General features: G+C 42.0%; 6 protein-coding genes across 7 annotated transcripts; 5 read left to right on the top strand and 1 right to left on the bottom strand.

Moving 5' to 3' along the window:
- The first annotated feature begins 3,083 nt into the window (after window positions 1-3,083).
- On the top strand, window positions 3,084-6,586 carry LOC131288521 (CD151 antigen). Its single transcript, XM_058317661.1, has 4 exons — window positions 3,084-3,146; window positions 5,447-5,686; window positions 5,756-6,151; window positions 6,221-6,586. The coding sequence occupies exons 1-4, from the start codon at window positions 3,084-3,086 to the stop codon at window positions 6,584-6,586; spliced, it is 1,065 nt and encodes a 354-aa protein (XP_058173644.1).
- Window positions 6,587-6,673: 87 nt separating this feature from the next.
- Window positions 6,674-8,011, bottom strand: LOC131287585 (elongator complex protein 4). The gene is made up of 3 exons (XM_058316648.1): window positions 7,810-8,011; window positions 7,628-7,743; window positions 6,674-7,544 (listed from the first exon to the last, which is right to left on the bottom strand). Exons 1-3 carry the CDS (start codon window positions 7,958-7,960, stop codon window positions 6,708-6,710), a joined length of 1,104 nt encoding a protein of 367 aa, XP_058172631.1. The 5' UTR covers window positions 7,961-8,011; the 3' UTR covers window positions 6,674-6,707.
- Window positions 8,012-9,367: 1,356 nt separating this feature from the next.
- LOC131287119 (transcription factor MafK) lies at window positions 9,368-10,429 on the top strand. 2 transcript variants are annotated; one of them, XM_058316136.1, is made up of 3 exons: window positions 9,368-9,592; window positions 9,779-9,814; window positions 9,933-10,429. In XM_058316136.1, exons 1-3 carry the CDS (start codon window positions 9,554-9,556, stop codon window positions 10,296-10,298), a joined length of 441 nt encoding a protein of 146 aa, XP_058172119.1. In that variant the 5' UTR covers window positions 9,368-9,553; the 3' UTR covers window positions 10,299-10,429. The 2 variants fall into 2 exon arrangements, with proteins under 2 accessions (XP_058172119.1, XP_058172120.1); XM_058316137.1 differs by lacking the exon at window positions 9,779-9,814.
- A 1,486-nt stretch (window positions 10,430-11,915) lies between these two features.
- LOC131285183 (glutathione S-transferase) lies at window positions 11,916-16,394 on the top strand. The gene is made up of 7 exons (XM_058314045.1): window positions 11,916-12,039; window positions 12,706-12,863; window positions 13,959-14,126; window positions 14,646-14,788; window positions 14,913-15,075; window positions 15,845-16,012; window positions 16,084-16,394. Exons 2-7 carry the CDS (start codon window positions 12,731-12,733, stop codon window positions 16,392-16,394), a joined length of 1,086 nt encoding a protein of 361 aa, XP_058170028.1. The 5' UTR covers window positions 11,916-12,039; window positions 12,706-12,730.
- A 584-nt stretch (window positions 16,395-16,978) lies between these two features.
- On the top strand, window positions 16,979-18,027 carry LOC131286046 (enoyl-CoA hydratase domain-containing protein 3, mitochondrial). Its single transcript, XM_058314908.1, has 3 exons — window positions 16,979-17,008; window positions 17,068-17,492; window positions 17,552-18,027. Exons 1-3 carry the CDS (start codon window positions 16,979-16,981, stop codon window positions 17,931-17,933), a joined length of 837 nt encoding a protein of 278 aa, XP_058170891.1. The 3' UTR covers window positions 17,934-18,027.
- An 852-nt stretch (window positions 18,028-18,879) lies between these two features.
- Window positions 18,880-23,087, top strand: LOC131289674 (trimethylguanosine synthase). The gene is made up of 2 exons (XM_058318972.1): window positions 18,880-19,020; window positions 19,217-23,087. The coding sequence occupies exon 2, from the start codon at window positions 19,245-19,247 to the stop codon at window positions 22,386-22,388; it is 3,144 nt and encodes a 1,047-aa protein (XP_058174955.1). The 5' UTR covers window positions 18,880-19,020; window positions 19,217-19,244; the 3' UTR covers window positions 22,389-23,087.
- Window positions 23,088-25,017: the final 1,930 nt, after the last annotated feature.

The following is a 25,017-nucleotide window of genomic DNA, read 5'->3' as shown; positions in this document are numbered from 1 at the left end:
AACTTGGAACAATCTGTGTTTGTTTTGCAACGAGCATAACTATTGATAGGTGCTTTAATTTTCACCTATCACGGTTTGTCTTGTAGTCGACTTGCTTTAGAAAGTTGACTAAATTCGTTGAAACGAAAACTAAGTACTATCACCCAATTTGTTCCGAAACAAATTAAACAAACAAAATCGAACCATTTGTTAATTGCATTCGATTGGAATTGTTAGGTGACCAACCATTGTTAGTTTGGTTTGTGGGAATAAAAACAAATTGTGTATACTTACATATTTGACTTTGATCTCTACAGATCACAATAATGCATTCACTTCTTTACATTATTTACACTTGTACGTTTATTTGAAATTTCTTCGTCACGATTATCATTTGTTGCACAAATGTTGAAGGGATCTGTATTCGTTTTAATCACTCTAAACATTCACTACACACTTCTACGAAACCTGTTAAGAAATGATATTATAACGGGAAAAATATAGCGATTGCCATTACCACTGGATTATCTCATTCTACCGCGTCTCAACGTTTGCACCTCACATTGGCACACGCATTTTCTTGCGCTATCGCAATCTATTTACGATCTACAAAATAGGGACGCTTCACCACAACACTCCACCTATTGCTATTGTACAACAGTTGTATCTCGCAACGAAAACATTGCACAAATTCGTCACAGTTTAGCACGCAATTGGTGGTGGCCGGAAGCACAACAAACGTAAAAAGCAAAACACCTCGACGCTACCCACCCGACGCACGCTCATATGTTGTTGGAAGTCCCCGGCATACTGCTGGTAAATTGGCAGAATCGGGATTCAGAAGACTTGAAGATTCGATCCCCAAACGGATTCGAAAGATTCGAATGCCATTTTACGAATTCGAAAGATTTGTTTCGATTGGGATTCGAATCGAATTTGATTTGTTTGGGATTCGAATCAGATTTTATTTGTTTGGGATTCGATTCAGAATTAATTTGTTTATAATTCAAATCAGATTTGATTTGTTTGGGACTTGATTTGATTCGATTCTGACTAAGTCCGAAACTATTTGAATTTGATGTGAGGCGAGTTAGTCACGTAACGAGTCGCTCTATACAATTTTTCCACCACTATTTTCAATGAATCCGTTAGCGTCGCTGCAACCTCTTCTCTCGAACGCTCTTCAACGTCAAGCTGACACGTTTGTAAGCACCTTGGCAAACTCAGTGCAACACCAACTGTCGCTTTCTCTTTCTTGCGTACAGCGTACCCTACGAAGGAAATCGAAAAGCAACATTTGGTGTTTCGCACACGCAAACACGCTTTCTTTCGCACTCGCACAGAAAAATTGCGTGGAAAGAAAATGGATACGGGATTTTGGTAAGAAAATTCTGTCGACGGAATCCCGATAGTGTATTGCAGCACTACATAACAGCGCCACCGAAACATACACTTCGTTACCGTTAACTATAAGCATTAGCTGACTATCGCAATTGTTTACCATCACTTGTTTACTATCCAACGTGCAAGCTTCAACTGGTCCTTCGCGTTAGAAAGGGAATTCGTTTCAAAAACATGCAGTACGAAAGAGAAAGATAAATATATGAAATTTTTTTATAACCGAATCGGTAAACGTACCGTTTCGGTTTCCATACGTTTATAAGACCAAATCCAGATGCTTATTTAACAGAATATGCAAAGACGACTAGCCTTACATTATTGAATCGTCAAATAGATCACATGTGCGTCAGTTAAAACATTTTATGCGATTTTTTTAAAACGTGTAGAAAGCCTGTATAAATTTGCAAGGTACCTAATAATACTCAAACTTTATTACCAAATAACTGAGTTCCAAAATGATTCAATTTCAATACAAAAACAAATACAGCACAAATACAAATAAATCAATTTTTTATGTGAATATGTAGGGATCTTTCATTCTATTAAAACTGTATTTAATTTTTCGATTTCACGTACCTTTATCACTTTGTATGAAAAATTAACAATATTATAGAAACATACTATAATCAGTATTTGCTGATAGTATAAACATTGTTCATCCCCATCAAGTTTTTATCCTGTGCATACTTCTTTGGAATTCATGTAACACCTAATGTTATGATCAATTCAGGGAGCATCTTAAGCAAAACACGCTAATAAATTAAAACATAAACTTACCTTTATTTACATGTAATCTGTAGCTAAAGAGAAGTCGGGCACAAAGTTGTTATTTATTGCGTACTAGTTTCTTATAGAAAATCGGTAGGCCTCGTTGATGTTTGTTGCAATCTTCGGATTCGTTTACCAATTTATAATAATAATTTTCTCGTATACATTGCAATGTACATTTTAAAATGTTTTCAATTAATGGTCTACATATGTTATCTCGCAGACCATTCATTTGATTTTAAATTGAATCGCGAATTGCCTAACACTATGCAGGGTAAACATGTTTCTCCTCAGGATTATAAAATTACATTAACAGATCCCTCAGCAGACATTGATAGCATTTTCTATCGTCCTAAATTTATCTATAGCTCTGAGCGATCCACCATCACGTCCAATTTGCAAGCAAAGTCACCCCCGTCCGATATGCCGCCCGGTAGCACGTGCCGTTACGTCGTTCTAAAGGCCAGTCCGTGAGGATCACGTTAGAGTTTAAAAGTTGATCGCATCGAAAGCCTTTTTTAATTTACGTGAGTGTTTTACTTTTCATGTTTGTCGGCGCGGGAATAGGGAGAGACCAAGACCCGAAGCCCTGGCGCGCTGGTCCGAAACGCGGCCTATGCGTTCTTGCAGGTGTGGTCGCGGCGAACGCTTGAAATATGTAACGCTTCGTGCACACGGACGCACCGGACTCAAAGGGTGATCAATGCGCTCGGCCAGCAGTCCGTCCAGTCCACCAGTTCTTTGTCGGCATTCGTGGTGCAATGGTCGTTGCGTTGAAAGTATTATATCGTAGACGTGTATCGAGCGGTTGATACGGTTTTATTTTATAACAGTCGTTAGTAAGAGGCTTTCATCAAATTTCGGTAGTCTACAGTGAAAAAAAGGAAATTCAAATTTAACACAAAGTTCCAAGGTACCGGCTTCAACTCCTCATCATGAAGCTTGGTAAAGTGTTCAACCATAAGTTTGTGCTAGGGAGCTGCAACCTCATATTCATGGTAATTGATAGAGAAATAAATAATTCAACTAGAACGCATCATACGACGCCGAAAGTTTCGTAAACCGTTGGCTTTAATCTAGTAACAACCCTCACAAGTCTCGTTATGAATAGGATCAATTGTTTTGTGGCACAGCAGTAGCGTGTTTCGATCAAGAGATTCACATCCGGTCAACGTGCAACGTCCCTTCGTCATAATTCATACGGTTAAAAATCCTGATGTTGAAATATAACAAACAAACCAATTTTAGTGCCTTTGAACCAGTTTGTTCAATAGGGCGCATACGCTCATTAACAGTGTCCATCAAAGAAATATCAAAGCCCGCAAAGCGGAAGTAATCAGCGAGCAAAATGTGACAGTGATTTCAACTCGTGTTTGTGGTTACTATGCGGCAAATAATAATAATATGGAGTGTCAACTTTTACCTGTGAAAGCCTCAACTACAATTACCAATCCAACGTACGGTGGTATGTAGAACCTACCACGTTGAGCCTTTAAACAACGTAAAAATAAAAGCCCAACAGGGAGAACGATGGAAAATGCCAGTTCGGTTGAGTGATTTCGGGTGGTGATTTAATTCGGCGGTTTCCCGCGCACCTGCCGCTTTCAAACCGTTAACGTAACGTAGGCCATAGCCTACGAACTGCTGAAAGTACGTGCGAGATATTGAGCCAGCGCGGAATAGAAGAAAACGGAAGAAAAACCCGGGGCGGAAAAATGAATGGTAAAAACTGGCCGGAAAAGCAGCAGCTAGGCAGCAATTACAATTACGCGTGTTAATCTGTAGTCATAAATCATGTTGAAAATCTCCAGTGCACGCGTTTACCTTACTAAAGAGTTGTTGCCGACAACCTGCGCACCTGCATTGGCGGCGCATAATGCACATGCACGATGCGCGAAGGCTAAGTGAAAATTGGGCCTAATGCGTTTCGCAATTTATATAAGATTCTTCTAACTGTTCGAGATCCCCCAGTGGCCTGTTTGTTTGCGAAAATATGTTCATCTTTTCATATGCGGGTTTTCCTTTTCTTCAGAAACTCTAGTCGGTTTCTCTTCCTGCACGGAGCGATTAATCCCACCGTAAACAGGAGCAGGGGTAAACATAAAAAATGTAAGCAGCGTGTATGAAATACCTTCGATACTTAGCGTGAAACGTACCACTTAAAAAGATACTATGTTTTCACGCCATCGTTAAACAGCATGTAAAAGCAGTTGGCAAGCATACACCATTTGTGTGGCGCTGATCCTAATGTTGTTACCAACGATATTTCACATTTATCGATATCATGGGAAGTGAGCTGCAAAAAAGATATCAAGAAGGGTGAATGATTAAATTCAGTACCTACCGAAGAGCCAATAATTGTTGTTAATAAAAGACATGTTAAAATACGTTTTCTAACTTTAAAAGATCAGAACATCATGGTTTTTTTCATTCTCAAACATAAGGATTATTCTATGGACTTAAATCTTTCGTCTAACTGCTCGAATAACCATTTAGCCGTTATATTGAACCAATTTTAATTTTAAATACTAACATGTCCATGTTCCATAACGAATACCAATAAAGATCACTGTACAAATGTACCAACATTCTTTAATGCTACTAATGAAGTGTTTTAACAAGTTCTCTATTGACGGCGAGATCCATCCCGGCATGTCGACGGTTAAAATTTTTCCCATGCCATGACGCGATGTACTTCCGACTGTGCATTGCATTGTGCGGGAACAACTCCACTAACAATATGCATGTGGGACAATTGTCACACCTGTACGATCACGCTTTTAATTCACGTCTCTGTCGGTGGTGTAGACAGTTGAAACAATTTGTCGTTGCTCCGGTGACGAAATGTGAACGTCACGGGAAATTGTTATGCTGTTTTCCTTTTCCAACAAGCACTTGTTTTACAATAAAAATACAATGAAAATAGGTATGGGTTAATGTCAACGAACTTTTGCTGGCATTGAGCGCCGTCGAGCCTGGACAGTTTGTTGAAATATGTCTACCTTGGATCAACCACTACGTTCCGAATATTTCGTAACAAGAATGTTGTTGCAGGCCGTCGGGTTCCAGCAGAATTTCCGAAAACTGTAGTAAATCAGCTAGCTATCTTTCATCATAACTATTATAACGAGCAACATACTAAGACTCTAACATTATTTTAAAATAACCATTCCATTTTAATTAAAAAACAAACAGAAGTTTTAAACAAGTACCCTGAACGGGAAGTTTTAAGAAATATAATTAAAACGGAGTTTAGAAATAATATAGAAATGCAAACTTTCCTATTTCATTTTTACAGCTATGTGGCATAACGCTACTATCAACAGGTTTCTATCTATTCACCGACTCTCCAAGGATCCTCTTATCACGGCTGCTTATATCCGCCTCCGACCAACATAGGACACCACTATCCGAACTGGAGCAGCCACTCTTTTATTATGTCGCATTTGGACTCACCACGGCTGGTTTAGTGGCCATCATCGCTTCGCTACTGGGCTGCTGGGCCTCGTGCATGAACACATACTGCGTTTTAACGATTGTTGGTAGCAAATGGCAAAAACGACCTTCCTGCACGTACCACATTAACAACTTGTATTTCTCTTTGCAGTACTTTCTCATTATCCTGTCGCTACTGGTGGCCGAGTTTGGCGTTTGTTTGATGATCACAGCGTGGCCTCAGTGTCTGGGATTGAACCTGAACGAAACGGCAATGGTAAAAGCACTGCAAGGAAGCTACGGTGTACCGGGGCACGAGCAGTTCACCGCCGCGATGGATCTGGCGCAAACTATCTTCGAATGTTGTGCCATCAATACAAGCATCAACTACGACACATCGCTGTGGAAATTGCAAAGTTTGGGTAAAAAGGAACTCACCGTGCCGCTAACGTGCTGTAAGTTGGAGAACCGCTTCCAGTTTTCCGCCTATTTGGATCCTTCTCCGATAAATATGACGCTCTGCCAGGCGCTTCAAACGCAGGACTATGAAAAAAGTCGTCATCTTGATGTAGGTTTAGAGCTTTCTTATGACTTTGAATTGCATCAGAGCTTTGAACTTCTTCCTTTGTATCCACAGGGATGCCTCCATAAAATCGAACTGTGGTATCGTGAACAATATTTTCTCTTCCTCTGCGCTGGACTTATTGTGGCCGTCGTTGAGTTTTGCGTTCTGCTCAGCATCATCCTGAGTTGCACTAAGTTGCCCGGTAAAAATCCGCTCCCGGTACGCGCCAATCCACTACCACCAATACCAATTCCTGGTTTGCCAACAAATCGCCGAGTACGGGATAATATTTACGAGCATGACCTACCGACACCGATACCTGTGCCGACCGTCCGGGAAACTTACATTCAACCAAAGGAATATACCAAACATCGTCAAGAGATGCCGTACAACAATAATTCACATTACTATCAGATTTCCAAAAGTTATCTAGTGTAGTGGTACTAAATTATAAGATTTCAATACACTCGATAGGATAAGATAAGGTTGTACTTTTAAGAATCGAAAATAAAATATTTTTCATTTACGAATACTTTATTCTCATAGCAGTGGTGCTTGATTAAAAATCTAATTTATTGTTCCCTCCACCAGCGGAACAACTCATCGTAGGCACTGATTTCGGTGTTCGGCCATCATCGTCCGCAATATCCGGAGGCAGATGCAGCTTCTCAATGACAAATTTGCTTCGTTTCAGTTTGAATGCCAAATCACGTGTTTCCGGTGTGAATGTAGCCAGTGTATTAAAAGGAGACATTTTTGAGATAGTGAGCAGCCCGTGATATTCTTTGAACACAGGATTAGCTTGCTCCTCATTTTTTCCACTGAAAGCTTCTAGCCCGAAGGAATAATCAAAAAGGTTCGTAACTTTCTTGCACAGAGAGCTATCATCCAGATGGTGGAAAAGGTGATACGGCATAGAAATTAGACAAACTGACAGCGTGTTGCGTACGATAGCCTTAAGTATTCCAAGAAAGCGTAGCAGATCTTGTGAAAAGGTTTCGTCGTACCACACAGGAGATCCTATGGAGTTTAGGCAAATTCTTAGCAGATTTTTCGACCCTTCATCTGTGCTAGAATTGAACAGTTGTTCACTAGCTTTCTGATGGATGCAAGTTAACAGAGATGCGTAATGAGGGTTCCTGAAACCTGTGAAATTTAACTCCTCTTTCTCACTGTTAGCTCCATGCCATTGAGTAATGTCTTGTGACTCGAGTACAGTTGAGCCCATTGCTTTCGTTAGATCAAAATAATGCCCCAACGTAGTGGAGGATTTCTGCTCCGAATCTACAGGCGCTAACTGATTGTATCGAAACGCAATACGCATATCTTCCGGGGTTTGTGTGGAGCTCTTGGTTGCATTTGGTTTTTCTTCTACCGCTTTTGGCAACTTTTGTAACTGTATGGAAAATAAACAATCAGTAAGTATCAGCTGCTGCGTTATGTATAGCAGATTTATGTGTTCCGCGCAAACGGACTTACCAGCTGTGAAGGGTCTTCCTCCAATGTCCCTAGTACTAGTGCATGATTATTGACGATTCCCTCGGCTAGAAAGTATTTCGCCAATATTTTCGAATAGTTTCCATATTTGTCTTCCTCTGAAAAATCATCAGATGTATCGTATCTAGAAGTGCAATTGAGTTACCGACAGAATGTTTGCTTACCAATGCCTATAATCGAACCAATTGGGAATCCGCCACCAAAAACATGATCAAGTGAAGGATTTCCCGACGAAACCACCGGCTGACCGCTGTGCAGCGACAAACGAGAACCTTTTATGTTTAAACCTCGACGGCGTTTTACAAACCCGGACATCTTTTTCAAAATATTCCACGTGAATTGATGTAAACAAAATCAAATAATGACGGTTCATACAATTCTCCTTGTACACCCAAGGTATGTATGAACAGGTACGTTCATCCTACGAGGGATACATAATATAAACAAAAAGTTGACATATCGCACTATTTTCGTGAAACGAATGGTGTAAACTGAGAGAAATTAAATCTGCCCTAGAACAATGCATATCGTGTGCTGATGAAAAACATTTACTTTTCTGATGAATAAAGTTATTGCAAAAATATTTCTTAGCTACCTGTAGTAGATAAATTTGTAACAAATTAGTTGATCAACTTGTGTAGTTTCGAAAAAATTACCCAACGAGAAATTTTGGCGTTACAGTCTGTTCCCGAGTTACGCGGATAATGGGGACCAGAGAAATCCGCGTATCTCGAATTTCCGCGTATCTCGAATATTGCTTGACACATAGTTTATACTAGGAGTTAAGAGATCGAGCTCTTGTGTACATGTATCATAGAATATTCGAAATTTTTCTTTGTTCATTAATATGAATGCAATGCAAGCGTATTAAAACAACATAAATTGCAACAAACGAAATAAAATGCGTAAGTTATGCAAATGTGTAATTTACATATTTATTCGTGTGGTTGTACATCTCAGGAATTTAAATCGATGTAATAAACCCAATCTACTGTCAAATTTTGAAACCGCGTATCTCCGAATCCGCGTAAGTCGAGAACCGCGTAACTCGAGAACAGACTGTATTTTGGGGTAAAAGAATTCTCTTCAGAACTGCCCGCTCTTCTTTTCAGAATTCTTTTACCCCTTCTTTTGCAGCAGATTTCCTATGCAATCTAGGCGTAAAACGACTTCTGAAAAGAAGGGTAAAACAATTCTCTTAACACTTGCGGGACACCTCAAAAGAGAACAGTTTTGACAACGACACTCACGAATCTGACGTCCGATAAAATATCGTGACTGAGCACTGACACCAACCTAACCGATGATGTCAAAATCAAATTCAATGTGGCTGCCACCGTAAACACTGTAATCCAACCTCCTTAATACATCATCCTTCGGCACATGTCAAAATTCCTGCTATCTTGTGATGCTGTTGTAAACATCCTTGGAGTGTTCAGTTCACTGTTTATCGTGAAAATAAACAACTTATCGTTGTTGCATGTGGTACATATGATAATTACAACAATAAAATTTTCATTTTGCATGGTTTAATGTATCCCAGTGTGTTCCAAAGTATATGATACTTTCTTGCTTCGTGGAAACTAGAATTTTCTCGACGTAGCGCATCACACGATTGTACCCTTGGTAAGGTAAAACTAATGACCCAAACATGACTTGCATCTTTTACCCCGTTCACAAACCAAAACCCATCATCAATTTTCTATTCTTCTACCAGAAAAAAGAGCTAGGAGGCCTGAAACTCCTAGGTCGATGGTTGAGTAGTTGAAAATTTGTCGTGCAGTGTTTCGTGGAACAGCGAACGTCCAATAGCGCAGTTTGAGTGGTCATAGTTTCGGTTTTGGATGCAAGGCGCGACTTCATTCTCTCCTTCTGGATAAACAATTTGAGTGCGAACAGATTACTGCTATGCCACAAGAGATTAAACGTGAACGAAAAAACACTCAGGTAACTATGATCACTAGTCTGAACTGTTGTGCTGCTAGATTCGATACATGATACGCGAACGACCTTCTAAACGAAAACCACTCGCGTGTGTTGTTTAACAGTGAATGCGCAACGCGTCTGCATTTCTGTGTTTTAGTATTAATCACACATCCTTCCCGACCCTTGTCCTCCTTTCTGTATTTGTAGTCAATGATGCGCCCGAAATCAATTCACTGGAATGAAGTAATTATCCGAACCACCGCGACATCCATCGAAAGCGAACCCGGCTGTCTGAGGCCGGGTTCGTCACATCTCTATGGGTCATGCTAATCGCGGTTTATGGTTCAATGTTTGTTTTCAGGCCCCGTTGTCTCCGTGCCCGATACCGGACATCAGTGACGATGAGCTGGTCTCGATTACGGTGCGGGATCTTAACCGCACGCTGAAAATGCGTGGTCTTACACGCGAAGAAATAGTCCGTATGAAGCAACGCCGCCGCACTCTTAAGAATCGGGGCTACGCGGCCAGCTGTCGCATCAAGCGCATCGAGCAGAAGGATGAATTGGAAACGGAAAAGTCGCAGGAATGGCGCGACATGGAGCTGATGCACGAGGAAACTGGCCGGCTGCAGGAAGAGGTCGATTCACTACGCAACAAGTACGAAGCCCTGCGGAAATTTGCCATTTCGAAAAAGATTCCCCTTCCACCAGAGTTGGACGTGCTATGAACCGCGTCAACGTTACCATGGTGGGATTAAATGATGTGATTTGTGTTTATCATTAGTATTTGTATGTATAGATGAAAAAATATTCCTTTAGCTATAAACGTTCATATAACTAATAAAATATGTGAACTTTTAACCCAATCGTTGTCCTCTTGTCGAAGAGTAAATCTTCATAGTGATAAAATCAATTCCGCAAAAACATGATGAACCGGTATTGCACAATGCTAAAGTAGTATATTTTTAATAGATTATGGAACATCTTATGGGTGACGTCACAATATAGTGTTTGTATGGCTCTAGTACCTAAATATAAAACGTTACCTTCTGATATCATGTTGCCTGATATGGTATCAATATATGATAAGCACATCATGCCACACGGCGTGGGGGTGCTTTGAATTTAACTAGCATTACTTTTTTTGCTGAAGGAATGGAGGGCTTCAAGTCTCCCGCAAATAAAATTGCTTCATACGCAAGAACTACGATTACTATTTACTTAGACGTCATTTGTATTATTCAACATATAAATGTCACTGGAAAATTGAATTAAATCAACTGCTCTTTTGGTAATTTCATATTATTAGCTGTATGTAAGCGTATATTACATAATAACACGGCATATTCATCACCGAACTGCGAGTTAGAACTTTGAGCATGAAGATGACCCAGCCACAGCAAAGTCCTAGCAGGCTTTGCTTCGGACTGAGAGTGTGTAAAATGATGTGCAAAAATAAAATACCACAAAAAGCGCAGGATGCGCCTCACGACATGACGTGTGCTAGGATGCGAAATCTGTTTCACGATCATCGCAGCAAGCCGATACGCACAGTCGATGGTCCTATTGGCACAAGAGCTAGTTGGTTTCTTTTTTTTTGTATGTTCGGCTGTGCAAATTTCTTCTGCTTTCTGTTCAGGTCGTGACCGCTTAAACTAACCGACGCCAGCATTCGTACTTCACTATTCGCCGTTCGTATTGAGGTTTGTTTTTTCATCAACCAATGTCGCACGCCGATTCAGATGACTAAAATAGGTCTAGGAAAATGAATAGTTAGTCATTTTTTCGTATCTGCAGAATTTTGTTGGGCATACTGGGGTTCTCGTTCATTTAATAAATCGATAATCTTCAACTTAGTTCAAATGACCAACGAAACATATAATGCTTGTTCGTATTTTTATAATACTTCCAAACACGGCCACGTGACATTTTTCAAATCAATAATATAATTTTTTATTTTTGTTACCTGATGATGTTGATTGTATTAGTTTAGTATTTTATGTTTTAATCGTGCTAAATTTTCAAAATTAATCCATAATAAATATACATGTACTGTAGGCTAAACAAGTTCGTTTAAATTATTGTTTACATTTTACGTCAATTGTTCAACGTAGGATTTAATTCATATTATCATTGAAGCATTATTTCTTTCGTGTAGTAAAACATTATAGTTGCTGATCACGCATCGTGCAAGTACATTGTCCGATAGCTAGAGCAAACAATCAAGAGCTTTCGGTAGGAAGAAGAAGCTACAACACTAGATGATAAGCCGGCCACATACATACATACCGCGCTGGGACGGTTACATCCGCGGGAACATCGTCGTCGTCATCTACGAGTTGCGAGTAAATACCCGAATGCATACGAACACCACGGTCCGCTCGTACCGGTTCCGGACAATATAAATAACCGCGGCGCACGCACGCAATTTTAGTCTGACCGTACTCTTAGCAGAAGTTTGATCAACAGGTAAGTTTGCTCATCATCGCAAGATCATCAACTTGGAAAATACTTGAGGAGGTCCCTGCACATAAGCATACCGGCCGGTGTTTTTCGGTGAAAAGTGCGAGGCGGCAGTGGAGTGAAAATTGTTGGTTGGCTCCATCCGTAGGGCGTACCGTGAATTGGATTCGTGCGTATGTTTTCGTATCGATAGCAAGTTAGCACAAGTGTTTGGTGAACGCCATAACCTAGACTCCATTGGTCAAGTGGAAAAAAGGAATATAAAAATAAGTTTTCATTCAGTGAGCCCGATAGCATGAGAAGCAATGTCCTATAGGGTGTTACTAGCATCAAGCACATATTATATGCTTTTAAACTCCACATGCGTTCTTTGGTGCCGAAATACGTAGTTAGAAAGTTCAAGGTTAAATCAATTTCGTTCTTTGGGGTAATCCGCCCAGTGATAGTTTGTCCATAGCTGGTGTCGTCGATGAAGTTTTATTTTTTTAAATCTGTAATTGTATTAGTATGCCGTTGTAAAATACAACGCGTTTATTTGATTGATAGACACTTATTTAATTTACATGTCAAAATATCCACGCCCAAAATAAGAGAATCAAATACTGTACATAGTGACACATATTCATTTCAATTAAATATTCTCACAAATCAATTATTCTTTCTTTCACATAGCATCTTACTAACCGCCTCCATCAAAATGCCGGACTACAAGGTGTACTACTTCAATGTGAAGGCCCTGGGAGAGCCTCTGCGCTTTCTGCTGTCCTACGGAAATCTTCCCTTCGATGATGTGAGGATCACCCGCGAAGAATGGCCAGCCCTGAAACCAAGTGAGTCCATCTGAAAAAAATATATTACTATCGATCGATAACGATGCTTGCACGAACGCACATCTTGGCGATTTCATGTTTATGTTCACTTGTCTCATAAAAATAATCCAAAATAAAATTACATAATCCAATTTGTTCACCCTACATACTATTCCGCAGAGTATTCTTTCCTCATTGCATGTATACCACTCGTCTCCGCATCCCCAATGTGACGCATAACACGTGCCGGTAACGCCTTCATGATTCCGCCCGACCTGCATACTCGTGATGAAACCACCGATGATTGAATCACGATCTGGTGACCTTCTAACCGAGATAGCTAGAATGTTATCGAAGTGACTCGCGGTCACCGTTGCCGCCATTGTCGTGCATTGAATTGATATAATTTTAGCGATCGATTGATCCGTCTCACCGATCCCTTACCGATGGCGATCATCACGATCACCAACATGCTGATGTTTAAAATAACCGCAGAGATCACGCGGAATGTGATTAACCTGAATTTGTTGTATCTGTCGACATGTGTTTTATGTGCTGTGAGCCTAATACTTCTTTCTCAAATGCAGCAATGAAAACAGTTTATTTTCGATTCATTTTCAATTAAGACGTTTTTACCATTATGAATATTTTTTCAGCGAATGTTATAGATATTTTTAGCTTAAGACTCATTTTTAATTTAATATTGGCTGGATTTTGATCACGACTTTTGGAATAATTTTTTGGCCAAATACGTTTACTCGCACACCCAACTACACACTTTCACGATAAAGCACGACGAATACCACATGACGCAGCTGCATCCGAATCCTTTGCGCTATCCTTGGGGTTGTAGGAAACGAGTGTCGAATGTTTTCTTTTTTCCACCCCTCTATCGAGCTCGCAAAGTGCATCGCTATTATCTATCAATCATTATTATCCTTCTCATTATCGACTGCATACGACTCTTCCATCGTTGGGTCTGCAGCCTATCGCGATTGCAAAGCCTTTTCGTAGCCTATTTCACACGCCCACCATTCGAAACCGCCCTCCGATCGTCCGTCGCGATCGGTTACCATTGCAGTTGCCATGAACAAACCATTCCATCTTTCGTTTCAGCAATGCCGATGGGCCAGATGCCGGTGCTGCAGGTGGACGGCAAAAAAGTCCACCAGTCGGTCGCAATGTCCCGCTATCTGGCCAAGCAGGTCGGATTGGCCGGTGCCGACGATTGGGAGAACTTGATGATCGATACCGTGGTCGATACCGTGAACGATTTCCGTCTAAGTAAGCGTCCACTCGCACGATATCCCTCTTTTGATTTTTGGCCACGGCACGTCGATGCGCTACGGTCCCGTTGGTTCTATCGGCCATATTTTTGCAATCCTTTCACTGCAAGGTTGTCGCCTATATTTAAAATGGGACACTTCGAACTTCGATAATTTATGTTGACGATGATTTCAAAATCAATGATCTATTCGAAAAATCGCTGGTTATGCGTAGAGCATGACATGTGCGATAAAGTATTAGTTCTTGGTAGAGAAGCAAATGAATGCGATAAGGGGTGTCCTGTTCTGAATATAAGCGATTGTAAAATGATATATTGTAAAGGGTGTATGGCACACTTAGTAGAACTGCCAAGCTGGCTAAAAATATAACTTGCTCTAAAGTGAGTTATTTCAATCCTACTCTAAACGAAAAGGATTCAAAAATGTTTGCCGATAGATCCCGGCTTAAAAAACGGGGGGATTTAATCTTGGCATAAACTCTGAGCAGTTCAATAAACCATTGGTTGTAACATTCTAGAGATTGCCGTGGTCTCGTACGAGCCGGACGATGAAATCAAGGAGAAGAAATTGGTTACGTTGAACAACGAGGTCATTCCATTCTATCTGGAGAAGCTGGACGATATTGCGCGCGAAAACAATGGATACCTGGCCAATTCCAAAGTAATATGCTCGTTCCGAATGGATCGTGCCGAAACGCTATCGGCGATCGCCGATGGACAGGCGATAAAGAAACCGGACAACGTTCACCATTATCATATGCTTTCTTGTGTTTAATATTTTCCAGTTGAGCTGGGCCGACGTTTACTTCACCGCCATTCTGGACTATCTGAACTACATGACCAAGACCGATTTGGTTGCCAACACCCCGAACCTGCAGAAGGTGGTCGACAACGTGACGTCGATCGAATCGATTCGTAACTGGATCGACAAACGACCAAAGACTGAAATCTAAACCGGGTGACAAAATCATCTCCCGTACGGTCAAGATTGCGTGACGAAACTTCGACGTTATGTTTAAACGCAAGCGATTACATTCAAACACTCATCGATATCGCTAGTGCACCATCGCAGTTTTCTGAACAGCCGAACAACATCAAAATGAAAAATTATAATAAAAACAGTCCGTGGTAGCACGGAAAAATAATACCAAAAAACTTAATCGCTCTGCTCTCGTGGAGGGCAAATGTCTGCAGAAAAAGAAAAAACATACTCCTGTTTTCCTTGCTGCATCCTAGTCCCAGCCCCCTTTATGCTTGCGTTCATGAAATAATCTTATCTACTAACCATTCAAGTTTAGACAGTTGTGCCAAGTCATACCCCTCCTCTACCTGGGGGGGCGCCAGGAAGTGCTGGCAATATAATGAATGTTTTCCACCGAAGTTGTTGCTGTGTGTTGTTACCGATTGTGTCACCTCCAAACGTTCTTCAAATAACTAAACAGATAACGAACTCTTCTCCAGTTTACTTTTTTGGAGAACCGAGGGCGGCAGATGCAGCTGCTTATCAAAGACCACCCGAACACAAAACCGAAACAAAACCAAAACCTGACCAATGTCGAAACAGTGGAGCAAAATCTCTGTGCCACAAAAAGAAAAGCATAGAAAATTTCCTATCATGCAAATCCAGCTTCTATTAAAATTTAACACAAATGTTTCTCTTTTTTCTCTCCCTCCCCGTCAACCTTATCCCGTGCGTGGTCCACATTTCTCTTTCTAGCAATGCCCATGGGCCAGATGCCGGTGCTGGAGGTCGACGGTAAGCGTGTTCATCAATCGCTAGCCATGTGCCGGTACGTTGCCAAGCAGATTAACCTGGCCGGTGACAATGCGCTCGAGTCACTGCAGATCGATGCCATCGTTGATACGATCAATGACTTCCGTCTAAGTAAGTGTTGATAACGATCGTCTGTTCGAATTTGGATTTAATACTTATCGTTTTTTGTTCCGCCCTGCCAGAAATTGCCATCGTTGCCTACGAACCGGACGATATGGTCAAGGAGAAGAAGATGATCACCCTGAACAATGAGGTGATCCCGTTCTATCTGACCAAATTGAACGTGATCGCAAAGGAGAACAATGGCCATCTGGTGCTGGGTAAGCCAACTTGGGCCGATGTCTACTTTGCCGGAATCCTGGACTATCTGAACTACCTTACCAAGACCAATCTGCTTGAGAACTTCCCCAACTTGCAGGAGGTGGTCAATAAGGTGCTTGACCACGAAAACATCAAGGCGTACATTGCCAAGAGACCTATCACTGAGGTCTAGGTCGTTTTCAAATGCGCGTTTGATATTTGCCTTTTCATTATCGCATGGATACAGTTTCGTACCCTGGTGAATCGATTTTTTCTCCGTGTTATCCGCAATCCGATCGAACATTTGGCTTCTTTCGTTACTAGTTTTTAAGGGTTAACGAACGATTATCACGCGCGCTAGGAGCGCAACGAGTCTTAATTCCTAGTCTGGGGATTAAGTAATTTTGCCATGACTGTCTTTTAATTTCATATTTTCGTAAGTCTCCACTACAACCATTTAAATCATAATAATCGTTTTATACTATAACCTAAACTAAGCTTAACTACGCATAAGAACAATAAACGGTGGTACAGAATATCGGAACGAATGCTGTATTCCAAAGTTGTTTTGCAAACGGGAGAAAGAAAAAAATATATCAGTCGAGGTAACATGCTTAACAGCTATTTTAAATATGACGTGAACGTGTGCGCGTCGTTTGTAAAGTGAAACTCAAATCCAGTGGAGTAAACGTAACTCTGATCAGCTGGTATTGTCGATTCAAGGGCGATGTTTTTTTATTCTAAAATCAACAAAACATACCTGACTACGCTGGCGCAATGATAGCTACGAAATTTGGAGGAGTTCTGGTGAGTTTTGCTGTTGAGTACATTAGATTCCTTGCGTAATACGAAATCTGTGTTTGCAGAAATCATTTGGCGCAGTCGTCAAACCATATAGATTGCTTTCCACCTACTCTCAAAAGGATGGAGTGGGCACTATTTTATTGGACAACGAAAAGACACGCAATTCGCTCTCCATGGAGATGATGAACAGTGTTTTGAAAAACATTGTAGAAAATCAGAAACATGTTGAGTTGCGCTGCATTGTACTAGCAGCTAAAGGACATGTCTTTTCTGCTGGTCACAACTTGAAAGAGCTTACGGCAGAGCACGGTGCGGATCAGCACAAGCAGGTATTTCATAAATGTTCCGAATTGATCGATGCCATCCGATCTGCACCCATTCCAATCATTGCTAAAGTGGACGGGCTGGCAGCTGCAGCAGGATGTCAGCTGGTAGCGTCTTGTGATATGGCTATCTGTAGCGACAACAGTACCTTCTCCACCCCCGGGTATGGTTGACCACATGCATGCATAGAAAGATTCTCTTAAATACCTATTTCCCTCGTAGGGCCAGCTTTGGAATATTCTGCTCGACGCCAGGGATTGCTGTCGTGCGTGCTGTTCCACGAATGAAGGCAGCCTACATGCTCTTTACCGGACTTCCCATTAGTGCTGCGGAGGCATTAGAGGCCGGTCTTGTGAGCAAAGTTGTCCCGAAAGACAGTCTAGATGAGGAACTCGATAAAATTTGCAAAGCAATCGCATCGAAAAGCCGCTCAGTGATTGCATTAGGGAAGAAGTTTTTCTATGAACAAATGGCAATGGATGTTCCTACGGCTTATGCTCGAGGAGAGCAAATTATGGTGGATAATTTAGCTACGATCGACGGACGGGAAGGCATTAAGAGTTTTGTTGAGAAGCGAAAACCATTGTGGAAACATACGGACTGAATATTTCAGTACGCATTTCAAAAACTATTGCAAAAATAAGGCTTGAAAGTATATAATATTGAATTTCAAAATAATGATTTCTGCCATATTTTAATTTCAACTATAAAAATATAAAATTTATTTTTCAATGTTTCTTTTGTTTCAGGTTCATTTCATAGTTAACAAATTGATCTTAAAGTTCGTATTTGATCCTAGTTAGCGCTTCTTAAGCTTTATCATTGTTCATATGACGTAATTACACATTTCAATTGGGTAATGGGCTAATTAATTCTTTGACAAAATCTTTCTCGTAGAGTTTTATCTCTTTCCCCCACACATAATTTTCTCAAAAACCAGAAAGGAAGAAAAATCTTTTTGGCTTTGGAAGAAACACAAATGTGAGTGTTATAAAAAGATTAATTGGTATCGTATACGGAAAAGGTGAATTTTAACGCACGTTTAAAAAAACGTACGTCAAATTTCATCAACCTGGGATTATTTCAAATTATGACCAAGGTATTTGAGGCTTGTTTCATTAGCCTTCATCAAAAGATAAATCTTTAGGCTCCGCCAGACGAACGCAATATTTATTGGCAATGTTGACGTTTACTGTATTCGTACACGATTTCGTTGATAGTGTGGGCAATGTTGATGGCGTTCCACATGACATTCCACAAACTGACCAAACCTATATCATGTACGATCCTGAAGCTGGTAGAATACGAATGTAATGTTTCACTGCAATGAAATAAAATATGACAATGCAGGTGGAATTGACAGTCATTGCATTATTTCTATTTTAAGTCAAATAATAACTTCAACGAACCAGTTACATTTGGGCAAGTATTGGTTAGGTTTTTCTACGATTCCGCTAATTAATTTCACTTGTGTACATACAAGTTACCATTTGTTGTTGCTATCTATGGATACATATTTTACCAAGATAACTATAAGCCATGACAATTATTTAGTAATCTTGAACATTGAGGGAAAAGATTGTCATCGTACGGCAAGGCCTAGTCGAAGCGAGCTCTGGAAGACGAATGTGAAACAAAAATGTCGACTTGAAGAACGAAAACGGAATCCCCTCCCAGTGGAGTTTTTGATGGTAAGTCGAGTTTTCCATGATATATTGCTGGCAATCCCCTAACAACTTTGTGCGGGGGATTTGTAAGTGTAGGATAACTAGTTTTAACACACCATATACTGCTGCAATGCTTCGAGCTTGGCGTACTTGGTATTGTGTGTTGGAAGAGGAGTGATTTAATGCATGTGGATTTTTTCCCTCATTGCTTTCATTGCAGCGCCTAGCACCCCTTGTGCACACGAAACATGATGAGTGCTTCGGAAGGCCACTGGGAACCGCTGGCAGAGATCTATCTGTCGCATCCATCGGTGAAGGATAAGAAAAAGTGCATCTACTGTCTGTGCAGTCGTGTGTTTATCAAAAACTACTACGATGTGTATGTTTCCACACTGGAGCGTGGCGATTCCGTACCCTTGATTTCATCGATGGATCCTGCCGTAGGCACCGAGCAGTTGAACTCTCCGATAGCAATAGGGACGCTAGCCGCCAGTACTGGCACTGTTGCTGTTGATAGTGTTGCTGGAGCTATCGAAAAGCAAACCCAACCTTCGGAAGGAGCTTTCAGCGAAGAACCACTGGACGTGCTGGATCGTGCCGAGGTGGACGATGTGTTCATTGAGGAGCCGTTGGTGAAGCAGCTGAGCTTCGGACGGGATGGTTCACGTAAACTTCCCTCCAAGTGGGGTGTTGAGCGGGATGCAGGGGCATTCAGTGATGCCAGCTGCTACTTCAGCGCCAGCGCTAGCCACTCCGATACCAACTACTGCAGTACGGACGAGCACGAGCATGTATTTTTCGGAACTGGAGGTCAGACTACCTCCGCAGGGGCAGTTGGTGGGGGTTCCGGGGCAGCCATTGCCTCTTCCGGACTGCATTCGAGTGACAGTGGGGCGGACTTGTCGGAACGGATTCACGAGCGAAAATTTTCCTTAAAAGATGAACTGCTGGAAGGTGGAAGAAGCAACAACGATGCCGAAGAACGCAGATGCACGTTGGGTGGTAATTCCGGAACGGCATCGGTCGAACGTAACAACAGTCTTCCGGAGGCGTTCGGTAGGGAAGACTTACATGAAGCATGGGAAACGTACTGGAGTAAGCATGGTGAAGGTATTATATGGGCCTCGTGGATCGAAAAGTACAGCGATTACATAAATCCTAGCTACCTGGAAGCTGAGGACCAAGATCAAGCGACTGGAACGAACACACCGCATGATAAAAGTGAAGCTACGCCCGGGGCAGCCACCGAGGCTGATAAAGATTTTTCCTTCGATAGCGATGCCGTTGCGGCAACGCGCACAGAAATCGTAGTGTCGGCTTGTTCGCCTCATCCGTACACGAAAACGACGTATCAGACGGCATTGTGGCCTCTTCCCGGTCAACAGCCTAGCGGCGATGAGTTGCTGTGGAATACCCATCGATCCGGCAGCTACGAGAATGAAGCTTTGCTTAGTCCCCGGTGTGATTCGGTTACCTCCAGCATCCCGCTAACGATCGGCACAACCGACTCGATGACGAACGTCACGCGTATGACCATTTCCAGCTACGATTTTTGTAGCTCTAAGGTGAGCTCGGAAAGCTCAAACCTTAGCGAAAGCCTGAGCTCGGAAGTTACGAGCGATAGCTCGAACAGTTCCGATCTGCTCGAGACGGAGTATTTGGTCGGAGCGGAAAAGACCAATGCGACGGCTCCAGTACCGCCGGACGAAGAGGCTGCTATGGACGGTGAACAGTACTGGCAAATCCTATGGCAGCAACACTTCCAGGAGCTGTATGCAAAGCACTACCACCATTTCATGGCCGAGCACGAGCATGACGAACCGACAACGACCGGTGGCCACTACCAAGCTGCCGGTGCCAGTGGGGAAGCCAACGTAAAGTATCACAGACGCAAACGGAATAGCAATAATGGTGCCAGCGGCAGCAGTGCAGGTGAATCGTATCACTTCCGTACGGAACAGTTGCCCGCAATGGTTGCAGGATTGCGATTGTCGCAAAGTGGTGGCGAGCCGAGTGGTGAACCACAGGATGGTAACGACGACACGGCCGGGAAAGACACCACAAAGGATTCGAACGCGGACGCGCAATTAGCAATCGAGGACCTATCGGGCATGCTGGAATCGTACGGACTTCCGACGGCGTTCGGAAAGCAGGCGCAGTCTCCGGCGGGCGATGGCGACGATCGGCCACCGCCGAATGACAAACCGGTGAATTTGAAGCGAAGCCACGAGAGCGATACCGAAGAAACACCCAAGGAGCGGTTGAAGGCTGCGTTCGAGCTGATGGGTTACTCGTTCTCCGATCCAGCCAACGATACCGAGTCGATAATCAACATCACCGGCGAGGTGGTGTACCGGAAGAAGCATATACGGTTGCATAATCGAGTACTTAAAATGAAGCACCACAAACCGAAGCACACGTACTTTGACGACGACGGTAATGAGCAGTCCGTCGCCGGTGGTAACGATAAGTCCGACCAGGCAGCGCCAGAAGCTCTGCTGCACAGTTCCTCCGACGAGGACGAGGCCAACGCGGGAGCACCGGCGCGACCGAGTGCCCGATCGAGCACCATTTTGGAGTACAGTCAGCTGCAGATCGGTGCCGGGAAGGAGGTGGAATCGCTCGAGAGTGGTGACGCCGGTCCAGATGGTGCAACCGAGACACCGATTGGTGTAGTTTCCGCTCCCAGTGGTGCTGGGGCGAGTGCGAAGAAGGAAAAGAAAAAGAAACGCAAGACCAAGTTTGTGGCCAGCCTGCCGGCGGACATTGCCAACGACAAATCGCTGCTCAAGTACTGGTACAAGCGATTCTCACTGTTCGCGCTGTTCGATTCGGGCATTCGTCTCGACCGTGAGTCGTGGTTTTCGGTCACCCCGGAAAAGGTGGCCGCCCACACGGCCGAACGGTGCCGTGCGGACGTGATCGTCGATGCGTTCTGCGGCTGCGGTGGAAATACAATACAGTTCGCTTTCACCTGTCAGCGAGTGATCGCAATCGATATCGATCCACGCAAGATCGAGATGGCCAAACACAACGCGGCTGTCTACGGCGTGGCGGATCGGATAGAGTTTATCATTGGGGACTTTATGCAGCTGGTCGACAAGCTGCGAGCGGACACGATATTCCTGTCGCCACCGTGGGGCGGTCCAAGCTACCTGAAGGACGAGGTGTACGACTTGGAGCAGTCCCTGCTGCCCGTCCCTGCCACCGAGCTGATGCGTGCTGCCCAGCGAGTGAGCAAAAATGTGGCAATGTATTTGCCGCGCAACTCCAACACCCAACAGCTGACGATGCTGGCCGGACCGAACGGAGCGGTAGAAATAGAACAAAATTTCCTCGACCGTAAACTTATCGCACTAACGGCCTACTATGGCGATCTGATCAACGAATAGATCGGCTGCCAACGATTGCTAGCAGTGCAATGCGGGACAACTCTATCGCTGCATTCCTCGTTCACCGTAAACAACCGTTCTGTTTCGATTTAGCATCGTAACAGCCAGCATAACTTCCGGACGCACAATGCCCCAATGCTTTGATAAATCCTCATCGAAATCGTTCATTTGCCCCACGGTGCAGTTCGATTTTGTTTCATTGCAATTCTGTCTAGATGTAACGTAAGAGATAGATCAATCATTTGAACGTAACACCACCGTACAACGCCAATGTTGTTCGGAACTCTACCGTAAATGTATGTGACATTGAGTTGAGTGAGATATCGTTAGCGCACAATAGTGCTTACACGTGTGCTCGGGACGTGTCTCCTTCAAACTAGACCATTTTCATTAGGACAATCTTTACTATAATTTAGAATATCAATTTACTGCAACACCAGTTGGCTAGGGGTTTTCATCTACCACCTGAACGTTTGTTGATTGCTACAGCTAGTAATTTGTGTTCGTCTTTTACAATATATTTCAAATGCATTTCAATGAGTTGGACGCGATCGGTTTTAGACCACTACGTAATATTAGCCGGTGTCTTGTGTGCACGATCGAATAGGGGGACATCAACCACTTAAAAATGCGTTCTGGTGTAAGTGATTGAATTAAACAAAAGAATCGTGAAGAAAAACACTTTAACTGCAGAAAATAAAAGTTCGATTTTATTTCAATGTAACCGTTTCACTGAGATTTGTTTTACGAGAGAAAAATGAATGAACAATTGCATTTCATACAAATTTAAATCCAAAACAAAATGCACCATTTCTTTACGAATTAATCAAATTTACAAAATTAAGAAAACAATGAAGATCCTTTTTGAGCTTGGCATAAGCTCTTAGTAAAACATTCACCTTATTTCATGTGTTACATTCAACTAAAAAAAAATAGGAATTGCGATAACAAGTAATACCGCCAAAGTACATGTCAATTTTCGTAGAAAGCGGGGTTATTAAGCACAGTGAAAACAAAATTCTTTTATCATACGATCCGAAAACCCTCATGAATTTTATTTAAATGTAATTTGAAGGGGTGAAATGAATTTCTTGTATCCCCGATAACTTATTAAAGCAATGAAATTGTGCCAAGTAAAGCACGCATGTATGTAATAATTTTTTGATTATTTTTGAAAAAAAAACACACATATTGTAATAGATTTTTATTTCATGATAAAAATAAGAAACTTGTGTGGCACATACTAATATGAAAAATTCAAATAAATCCGTCAACGCACAGTGTTTAAAGCAATCTGATCTATTTTTTGCAAAAACTGCAAATGTTTTATTTTCACAGCATAATAAAATCATAGTTGATAAGACAACATACGTATACATTATGTAAACGCGCTCAGTAAGTTTGTAAAAATATTTTTTTTAAATATCCTAAATTATAAACACGCTAGACTCTACTGCAACAAATGATCATCTGCTTTTTTTTTGGGCAATACCTGCTCTGATAACATTAAAATTCATTCAAACGTTTTATTAATGTAGTAATCCTTCAAAGAAGTACAGATAATTGTAGTTCAATGTTTCCGTTCTAGGCGTCTGGGTGTTGCATGTAGCTTCATGTAGCTTCATGAAGAACAATCAATACCAAGTCAATGGCCTATGCACTGTACATACCTACAGTGAAGTGCTGTTTGATTTTATGTGTCTTATTTCAACATTTAATTTGCAAAACTAACACATCACATCAATGTCCTAACGCCTTGACCTATCTTCTGGTTGCGATTAGTGTTGGCTCTCTCATCCGCCTTGTAAATTCCAGCTTCGGCCATCATTTCTCACTGTGGCGACGGAGTGAAGGAAGTTCATGTTCAAGGTTGTAGGTTTGACGCGGTTTCGAAACAGGTTTTAATCGTTGTCGGCTTCTGTCTTTACAACGACTCGTAGTGGTTTTATTTTTCCTGGCTTATTTACTCACTATGTATCCGACAGCCTCACGTCAGCACAGGTTCTTCACCGATGCCAGGACTTTCCGATGCTGTCTTTTTGTTGATGCTAAATTCCTCCGGGGGTGAGTCTCGGGAAAAAATAAACTAAACCGCAAGATGAAATGTGCAGCCAGGCAGGCCCAGCAATGGGTGGCAATTTACTCAAAATCACCGTGGGCGATATGAATCAATCGCATTCCACAACGTTAATCTCATTAAACGCATCTAGGTTGAGTATTGCTTCAAGCATAGATCGATCGCAATTGTTTCTCTTGTTTATAAAAGGTTAACCCGATACCATTCTACGTTACAAATTTAAATAAAAACTCTACTTCGAAGTATTTTCTAAAGGCACCCGAGAGAATGGCTTGGAACCATGTATGGTTCCATGTGAGAAAAGTATAATTAGTTTTTTTTTTATCAAGAATTGCCTTTAATGCAACAGAGAAGAAGGAAAAAGGCGTATTCTGAATAATATTGCAAACGTTGTTTTAACACTGGCATATATTTTTTTAAAGTGAAAGAGCAAGAACATTTTAAATAACTCAAACTTAACTCGTATCCTCAACCATCCCTCTTAAAATAATAACAATTTGGTCCATTTGTTTTAAACTCTCAGTTTATGAGTATCCTGCCAAATGTGTTCAG

This window comes from Anopheles ziemanni, chromosome 3 (assembly GCF_943734765.1).
Source record: "Anopheles ziemanni chromosome 3, idAnoZiCoDA_A2_x.2, whole genome shotgun sequence".
Lineage (NCBI taxonomy): Eukaryota > Metazoa > Arthropoda > Insecta > Diptera > Culicidae > Anopheles > Anopheles ziemanni.
Note: the sequence above shows the minus strand (reverse complement) of the source record. Positions and strands in the feature narration are given on the sequence as shown.

What these genes read in the sequence shown, in the direction of transcription:
- LOC131288521 (XM_058317661.1), top strand. Translation starts at nt 3,084, where the DNA reads ATGAAGCTTGGTAAAGTGTTCAACCATAAGTTTGTGCTAGGGAGCTGC. An exon ending in CATACTGCGTTTTAACGATT is followed by an intron (nt 5,687 to 5,755) that starts GTTGGTAGCAAA and finishes TTCTCTTTGCAG; the next exon opens with TACTTTCTCATTATCCTGTC. An exon ending in AAAAAAGTCGTCATCTTGAT is followed by an intron (nt 6,152 to 6,220) that starts GTAGGTTTAGAG and finishes TTGTATCCACAG; the next exon opens with GGATGCCTCCATAAAATCGA.
- LOC131287585 (XM_058316648.1), bottom strand. Translation starts at nt 7,960, where the DNA reads ATGTCCGGGTTTGTAAAACGCCGTCGAGGTTTAAACATAAAAGGTTCT. An exon ending in TGGTTCGATTATAGGCATTG is followed by an intron (nt 7,744 to 7,809) that starts GTAAGCAAACAT and finishes ATGATTTTTCAG; the next exon opens with AGGAAGACAAATATGGAAAC. An exon ending in AGGAAGACCCTTCACAGCTG is followed by an intron (nt 7,545 to 7,627) that starts GTAAGTCCGTTT and finishes TTTTCCATACAG; the next exon opens with TTACAAAAGTTGCCAAAAGC.
- LOC131287119 (XM_058316136.1), top strand. Translation starts at nt 9,554, where the DNA reads ATGCCACAAGAGATTAAACGTGAACGAAAAAACACTCAG. An exon ending in GTGAACGAAAAAACACTCAG is followed by an intron (nt 9,593 to 9,778) that starts GTAACTATGATC and finishes CTGTATTTGTAG; the next exon opens with TCAATGATGCGCCCGAAATC. An exon ending in AATCAATTCACTGGAATGAA is followed by an intron (nt 9,815 to 9,932) that starts GTAATTATCCGA and finishes GTTTGTTTTCAG; the next exon opens with GCCCCGTTGTCTCCGTGCCC.
- LOC131285183 (XM_058314045.1), top strand. Translation starts at nt 12,731, where the DNA reads ATGCCGGACTACAAGGTGTACTACTTCAATGTGAAGGCCCTGGGAGAG. An exon ending in GATACCTGGCCAATTCCAAA is followed by an intron (nt 14,789 to 14,912) that starts GTAATATGCTCG and finishes AATATTTTCCAG; the next exon opens with TTGAGCTGGGCCGACGTTTA. An exon ending in GATCAATGACTTCCGTCTAA is followed by an intron (nt 16,013 to 16,083) that starts GTAAGTGTTGAT and finishes CCGCCCTGCCAG; the next exon opens with AAATTGCCATCGTTGCCTAC.
- LOC131286046 (XM_058314908.1), top strand. Translation starts at nt 16,979, where the DNA reads ATGATAGCTACGAAATTTGGAGGAGTTCTG. An exon ending in CGAAATTTGGAGGAGTTCTG is followed by an intron (nt 17,009 to 17,067) that starts GTGAGTTTTGCT and finishes CTGTGTTTGCAG; the next exon opens with AAATCATTTGGCGCAGTCGT. An exon ending in AGTACCTTCTCCACCCCCGG is followed by an intron (nt 17,493 to 17,551) that starts GTATGGTTGACC and finishes TTTCCCTCGTAG; the next exon opens with GGCCAGCTTTGGAATATTCT.
- LOC131289674 (XM_058318972.1), top strand. Translation starts at nt 19,245, where the DNA reads ATGATGAGTGCTTCGGAAGGCCACTGGGAACCGCTGGCAGAGATCTAT.